General features: G+C 34.2%; 1 protein-coding gene across 1 annotated transcript in view; it reads left to right on the top strand.

Annotated features, from left to right (window-relative positions):
• The first annotated feature begins 425 nt into the window (after positions 1–425).
• The window catches only part of LOC144452070 (uncharacterized), a 15,158-nt gene continuing 6,690 nt past the window's right edge, over positions 426–8,893 (top strand). Inside the window, exon 1 of the mRNA XM_078143081.1 lies at positions 426–502. Coding sequence (XP_077999207.1) covers positions 436–502 — 67 coding nt within the window. The 5' untranslated portion in view covers positions 426–435. The remainder of the gene's footprint in view (positions 503–8,893) is intronic.

Raw genomic sequence — 8,893 nt, 5'->3', positions numbered from 1 at the left:
AGCTCCTGCGTGTCTGGTGCAAAAGGAATTTTCCAAAAGTCACGTTAATCATTTGAAATACAGCATAGTTTGATTTAATAGCGTTATTCATCCATTTTCCAATTATGAAATTTTCATGAAATACACTTCTGAAATTTGTACTTTCCTATGATCGTAATTCATACGGAAGTAATATTCATGTTCGTAGATTTTCTGATTTTCGTTTGTATCCTAGTATGTCGCGACTCTTTTTTTTCTTTTCTTTTTTTGGAGACACGACGGGAGCTTGGTTAGTGATTACATTACATCATCAAAATGGCTCAACTACCCCCGTGATGAGAATAGTGAAGTCCAGTTTGTGAGGTGTTTCCACAACGTTGCTGAGTCAGTGTGCGTTTATTGCTCCAAAGATGAGGACAAGGAACAGAGTGCTTAGGACACAACAACCACACCAACATGGTTACCACGACGATCAACATTTTCTACTGCATCCTTTTTCTCATTCTGGGAATATTCAAAGCAGGTATGTGAAATTAAAACATTAACAAATTACGATGTATTACATGATTGGATAGTTCTCTGTTGCGTTATCTGATAACCGCATAACTAATAAGCGTCCCATGCGTCGAATTAAAACTTCGCGAACTGTTCAGCGCCTTGTTATGGGTAATACTTGTTTCTCTGTCGCATACATAATACTGAGAGTTATCGATAACGAAAAAAACCCTCAATTATCAGTTCTACGACATAATATTTTAATCTACACATGGTTGCAACATCACTGATCTTTAGCAATTTTTATTGATTATAAATCATTTTGCCTGTATAATATTAAACGTACGACATGGATACAATATTAAAGAAAACTGACAATTTTTCAATGATTTGACCTCTCTCAGTCTTAATTAGCTACTATCATAAGGATAATACGCGGGTAAATACATGAACCAAAATTGAATATATGTATTTCAGTCCGTGTCAATATCGGTGGTTGCGATGGTACTGATGAGGGGAAGGGAGGGGGGGGGGGGGTGTTTAATGCGATCTAAAAAGAGTTATATATCAATAAATCCAGCAAGAATGATATGAGCAAATTGATTTTAAAACGGTGGTGTTATTAAGTATCTGAAAACCAATAAGGTATTAATATGAAATGAACGACACCAAAACTATTCTCATGTTGATTTCATAAGCTTGTCCAAAAAAAACATCAATAAAAATGTCAATCACTAAAAATAGTCTCTGTGTCAATGTAACATCTTTGTCTTCAAGTTTTCGAACACTTATTGACTGTTCATCAAACATGGCGTGACAAATGAATATTTTAATCACTGAGATATGTCTATATTTACTAAACGTCTGCGAATCAACAGGTCTTCGCGTCTGTGTATGTTTGCCTGCTTGTTCGTTGACTCATGACGCGGGAAGTGAGGTGGTTGTCAAGTTGATGATGTCCCGTCCCTTAACCCATGATTGCTAAAACTACCTAGCAACCATCATGGCTGCCAAATAGCAGTGACACTGTTTGAATGAGCAGACGTACTCTCCATAAATGTTACTGAAATATCTAACCCGACAAACTAATCATGATGTCAGAGTAGATTTTTTTGAGATAAGTAATTCCGAAAAATATTTATTGTGTTAACTAAAATGATGTCCTAAAGATTGAAGTTGGTCAACTTGCGCAATGTGTTAGTCATATGTAAATGAATAATTTCATATTTCATATTTCATATCAGATTATTTATTGCTACTTTGTGTAAAAAAGAACGTTTTATTTATTGGTAGTACGTGTAAAAGGCATTGGGAAAGTGCTACGATGTCACATAAAAAAAAACAAAAAAAAAACACCTTGCATGACATGACGACCCACAACAGATTAATTTGTTAAACACTCCACAAATACAAATACAAATACAGTTAGATGAAAACTGAAATAGTAAAATCATTATCACGAAAGGGACTGAACTAAATAATCTCAACAAACAACAAACAAACAAACAAACAAACAAACAAACAAACAAACTACAGGTTGGAAGAAACTATTGCTAAAACGAAAATTTGAATTTAGAAAGAGCAATAACGATGACCAGGAGGGGGCCTAACTGAAAAGGTCAGATGCGGATAAAAAGGTTAGGATATTAATTTTGCTTAGAGACATCCTAATAACACAACTTGAAGGTGACGTCATACCCGTGCACGTTATAGTTGATTTTTTAGTACGTTTTAACTTAGACCACTATAGACATTTTTCTGTAGCGTTTGTAGGTTTTAAAAACCTCAAATAATTGTAGTACCTGTAATGATTTTTAAATGATAGCACATAACCTAGAGAAGACCTTATTCATAGAGATGTCAATGTTATGATTTAAATTACTCTGAAAATAGAATTTATTGATTGTTTAAATAATCAAGTTCTGACGAGTATCTTTATTGATCGGTATAAAAGTTAAGATATGCAGGTGAAAATTCAAAGGTAACAGTTATCGACCGGTACCGTGGTTTCTATCAAGGGTTGGCTTCGTATTAATTCACTCCGTCTGATTGTGGACGGTTTATGCGTTCTCACGTAGAACGGTAGGCATGATTAAAACAATTCCCAGATGAAGTTGGCTGCCGGTCGCGGAAATATTGGAAGGCTCTGACATTTGTTCAGAATTCTACAACTATTTGAACGATTTCCAAAAAAGATCAAGACAAATGTAAGAAACACGTCGTTTCGCATGTCTGATGAGGCAAGGGGGAGGAAACGTTTCAGAACACTGTAGTCTGATCGCGAGGCACGAGTTAGAACGCTCGTGTCGATGTCACGCATGTTCGGACCTAAAGTCGTACCCCCTTGCTTGTTAGCTATGTCCAGTACATGAGTAAGCCATCATGCGTTACACCAAGATAACGTGTATTCATTTCTATTCGTCGCACAGTCGTTGTACCTTTTCTATTGAACATTTTGAAGAAGTACTTTTTTTATGGACCCGAGCACAAATTATTAAGAAGGGGCTCCAAATTGTCCACAAAACTGGATGAAGACGATGAATTGTAACGAGAATCTCCGACTGATAACTTATGATTTTTCTACCGCTGAAAAGGTTACATTTCTTGAATAGGACATTGGAAAATAAAACTTTGATTTGCAGTTTTGTTTATTTTTATTTATGAAGGAGCCAGTCTGTACAGAAAACGTTTTGCGTTCGTCCTATTACCACTAATATATCGTAAAATTCTCAATAAAAGCGCATTTCCACTAGTAGTATTACATGATTTTGTTTTTAGCGCCAAAGAAACACCTGTCCAACAGACGAAGGCACAGTGTACCAGAAAAGTTTATATTCGTCTCCATAGAATCGTAAAATTCGACAATATGACCTTTGACCTCGATTAAAACTCAATACCTTCTGTTTAATTCGTATTTGATTACCGAGTTCACTAAAGTATCAATGCCATTCAGATCTCAATAATGAGTAATAAATGTCTTTCATTTCAAGCGCCTGTTAGTACTCATTGCCTCACTCACCATGCTTTTAGTCGTTTGGTTGACAATATTCATTCCCTGAATCGATCGGTAAAGTTAATTAGACTGCCAATTCATTAAATTAATTAATGAAATATAAAAATCTTAATTACATGACTAAGCAACCTGTCAATCATTACATCAAGTTTATATTGAATTATCAATCACTATTTAATAACTTATGGCTGATTGAAAGGTCAACCTACAAAACTTGGACTCAGCTATTTCGATGACGTCTTCAGTTCTTTTTAAAAAAATGTAAATGTGTTTTTTTTTCTTTAAAACACCGCATATTTTTATTTAGTCAATCAAACGACATACACTATGGATGCAGAAAACTTCAGAAGAAAAAAACACTTTTCCGAATATTACAAATTGAAAAATGCAAATTTTATGTATGTTGAATGACATTTGATTACATAAATACTTATCCTAAAAAGTTGAAAAGATAATTTGATTAAAGTTTGTTTATTCTGTAATGATACAAGAACAGTCGTGCTCGATAGTTCTAACATGTAGGGTAGGTTTTACCAATGAACAGAGTTATGGGCTCTGGGCTCCTGTAGTGGTTATGCTTTGGTACGTTATCGACACTAACTACAGTACGTCTTTGCATGGAACTTTCATTCCTGCTTACCACAAGCAAGTAAATGTACCGCTGATTTTTCGCGGGTTATAAAAATGTGAGACAGCATATTGGCCAGGCACAAGACTCCGAATGCATTTTAATTTACACTTATTTCATAGTAAATGTTCAATTATTTTAAATTCAAATTATTTTGGTTTCTGTAGTAAGTTATGGTCAGTATTCAACTGAACTATGTAAGGGCCTTGATATATTAATTGTTGGGTTATACTTTAGAGCCATTGGCTTTATCATTTTAAAATGTCAACAACTTTAACTTTCCTTCGACTAAATAGGCTCACAGAAAGTCTTAATGGTAGATCGGGGCATACGTGATTACTCGAAGCCTTTGAATTGACCAATAATTATATGAAAAAAAAAGTATGCTGACAACCTGATATAACATGTCTTCCACACACCATTTAATTGTCTTCCAATTATTAGATCATTTGGCAATGGTATGAGACTGTATTTGACTGAGTTTTTAATTAGTATTAAAATAGGAACCGCTAGCAAAGTATGCCAGAAGAAGTTTAATTAAATATGACCATCTTGGAAATGTGGTTATTGTGCTATTGTGTATCTGAATGACTGACAGTGGTGTCGACGAGAAATTTCGCACACTAATACAGACAAATGGGGTCATTAAATTGCAATATGACTTTTCGTTCAGAAGTATTCCATGACCTTGAACTCGGTTGAATGCAATATAATCTCTAAAAGTCACAACATATGAACCAATACTGTTCTTCTTTCAGTTGAAACAAAAAACTGTCCAGCCCCTTGGCAGAGTTCAGTAAAAGACTGTTTACGCATGGCTCCTGGCAACGCTTATATTTTGGTACGCTATAAACTAAACATTACAAAGTCGTGGTATTAATGATGAAATGTAACTCCAATATCGAGAAAAATGAGTCCACATACAAAAATGCTATTAAATGGGTAATTATATTGACAGGGGTGAGTTCTATGTATAGATGTGTATTGACATAGTGAGAGTGGAAAGTAGGCTATTGTGTACAAACCTGACTTATGACATCATGAAATATTTTGTTTAGAACTGCATATAATAGCAATGGTAAACTTGGACTACTTTAATATACGTAATGGAGCCTGAAGGCGAATCTTGCATGTATTTAGTTCTCAAACCAGATTAGGTCATAATTAATACGTACTGAGGTCGCACAGGGTTGTCGGTAGTCTGCATTCGAAATGCTCGGCCTAAATTATTTCTGACGGCTCGCTATTAGACTTGGAAATTGATATGAATGAATTCATATCGTTACGATAATGGCCTAGTTTAGTTTTGCTTGTTTGAAACGTACATGGAATGAGGTTAACCTATGTCCATTTCAGTAGTTGATATAAGGCTTAGTTTTAAAAAAATGTTCCCTCATTAGCGTTATTTGCTACTAGATTTTATGGAGATTAATATTAAAATCGTATGATAGTGTTGACTTTTTAGTAATTTAAAATCATATTTGAATGTATGAGTCTTTAAATTACCGGCCCATTGGTTCATCTTAACAGAGTTTGTCATTGCTCAAAAAGTAATTCAGAGAGATCTTTTTCTAGAAATGTGTTCTGGATGATCATTGAACTTTCATTTTGCGAAGTAGCATATTTATTCAGACGTTCCACAACGTTCTTAATAGAAAATATAAATGTTATATACTACCAAACCAGAGTGACTATAGAGTTTCCATTAGACGACACAATATATGTTACTATACTACCAAAGCAAAGTGACTATAGAGTTGTTTCAATTAGACGACACAATATTGTTTTTACATCTCGCATAGATTTTCTGTTAGAATAATTTACATAAACAAAATACAGGCACTGAAAGCGCGCACGCATATCAAATATTACATTTTATCTCAATGTGAACACAAACAAACACTTTTGTGTTTGAATCTTACTTGTTTCATCCGAAAGTGATGTTCATTTGTGTTCACAGTAAAGATAAAATATATCATCTTGTATTGTGCGCTATCACTGTCTGCATCTTGATTTAAGTAATTAGTGACAAAAAAATGTTGTGCGACTCGTTAAAAACATCGTGCTGCCTAAATGAAAGTCTATAGTCACTATGGTCTGGTAGTAAAACCCATTTTAAAGAAAACAAATTGTCCATATAATGATACATACGTTACAACTTTAGGTAGAAAATTGAAAATGTGTCATTCTTTTTTTCGGCTGTAATTGTAACATTAACCTGTGTTCACCCGTTGCTGTACGTACATGCAGACTTCAATAAGGAACTTGTAAATTGAATCGAAGAGTGGAAATGCCATTCAATTGAGATGATCGAATGAAGATGAAGTTCGTGTGTTGGGTTTCAATTGATGCAGATATAAATGGATTGTTGGCTATCCTCTTTGAACCGGGTTATATCACCTTAAGTCTAGATTTAAGTAGCGATGTAAAACTAACTATGTGACTCATGTTTACCTGTAGACGCTGCATGTTACTGTCTAGTGAAACGTTTAGCAAATTACAGGGTTGCAGTGATATAACCTTCACGTGGCACTTAATACACATACACTAGACATACATAGATTAAGACAGACTAGGGAGAAACATATGCACAGACATGATCAATCATTAATATATACACATACATACATACATACATACATACATACATACATACATACATACATACATACATACATACATACATACATACACACACATAAACACACACACACATACATACATACATACATACATACATACATACATACATACATACATACATACATACATACATACATACATACATACATACATACATACATACATACACACACATAAACACACACACATCCATACATACATACATACATACATACATACATACATACATACATACATACACACACACACACATACATACATACATACATACATACATACATACATACACACACACACACACATACATCATACATACATACATACATACATACATACATACATACATACATACATACATACATACATACATACATACATACATACATACATACATACATACATACATACATACATACATACATACATACATACATACATATTCGTGCAATGGATAAATACCACAGCATGTTACATGTTAAAACTAACAGAGACTAGCCTTGGATACTGAGAAATATAATATTTCATTGAAAGGATATCATGTCACATTCTTACTACTATACCCTTTTAATATTAAAATGCAAAAAAGTAATTGGAAATATTTCATGATTATCTTACCATTAAAACTAATTTCAATTGTCCTTATGTAAACTTTGTAAATTTCCTCCAAAACGAGTTTTTATGAGACAGTATAAATAACTGTATTATTCAGGAAATTAACTGCAATCAACCCCAGACACGACGTCAACACTAACATACCATTTTGGTGTATATTACTTGAAGAAAATACATAGTTGATGCAGAAGTTTGTTTTTACGATTATTTAAATTCTTTGTACACTGGTATTATTTATGTTGCTGACTTTAATTAGATTTCATGAACTGGTGAAATTTACAAAACTATGCTTGTTTGTTTGTTTGAAAGGTTTCTTACTTCGATAAAGGTCATGACGGTAAAATGATCAGAGCAGTTATAACTGTTATAAAAACGTTTTATTTTTTCTACTGTGTGTTCTCGTAAACCTTAAAAATGAAAGTGCTTTACTACCACTTTTACCTTTAAGTAGAGATGCATGTATGGACGTCGTTTTATCAATGATGGACAGTTGAAACTGGCTCAGAAGGTGCTGAGAAGTGTTCTCCATATCACACTATGAAACTGATATGAATTCGCTCACAGATCTACACCATGGGCACTGCATAGAATACAGCTTGCACTAATACTCACACAGAACACACAATACTCGAGCTTAAGCCTGTACTGTTAAAAAGGTGGCCTGAAGTACTGTAGATTTTCTTTTGGGTCCTGGACCGCATCTTGCTCTGTGTATATGTAAGCGAATTTATATATGTGATAAGGAGAATATTTCCCTTCACCTTGAAAGACAGTTTTGCAAATGTCCATCACTGATAAAAATAACGTTCTGATAGACGTCTCTACATAACTGTGGAATTGGTAGTTCGTTGCTCTAACCTTTAGTTGAAGTGATAAAGGGACAGAAACAAGTGCACGTGTTCTCTAAGTTACGTCCAGTCTGTCGCTTCTTCGCCAATTGAAACAACACAATGCACACATAGTTTGATTAGGTCTACCTCTGTTAACTTTCCTGTAATTCAACGTGATTGCTCTAAGTTTACCCAGTTTGTTTACAAACCAGAAAACATTTTGTACATGTTATTGCAAGTAATGAGTTACAAACAGACTTGTGGGCCATGTAGTTTAACATTCTCCTACTACGAAGGAAAATTTCACGTATATGAAGTTAGAGGCAGACGGGAATGCAAATGAACTCTACTGCATGTTATAGTTTCATCGATCTCTCTCGAATAAAACGACGTAGATTTGATTCAGGATAACCGCATACATGGTAACATGTACATGTAGCGCACTGGGTGTTAAACCAGCAAACTTAATAGCAATGTAAAAAAACCACCTGTTGAGTCGTTGTGATCAGTTAAATGAAATGAATGTGTGAATATCCATGCTTGGTTGATTTATTGATTGATAACTGTGTCGAACATATTCTATCCACACACAGAGTATTTTTCATAAGTGGATATATTCCTCGAATTTCAGCTGGTGTGCCAAATTTCCCTTTGGATGTCATAGGTTCATACTATTCAATCATTTAAAACAAT

This window comes from Glandiceps talaboti, chromosome 22 (assembly GCF_964340395.1).
Source record: "Glandiceps talaboti chromosome 22, keGlaTala1.1, whole genome shotgun sequence".
Taxonomy (NCBI): Eukaryota; Metazoa; Hemichordata; class Enteropneusta; family Spengelidae; genus Glandiceps; species Glandiceps talaboti.
Note: the sequence above shows the minus strand (reverse complement) of the source record. Positions and strands in the feature narration are given on the sequence as shown.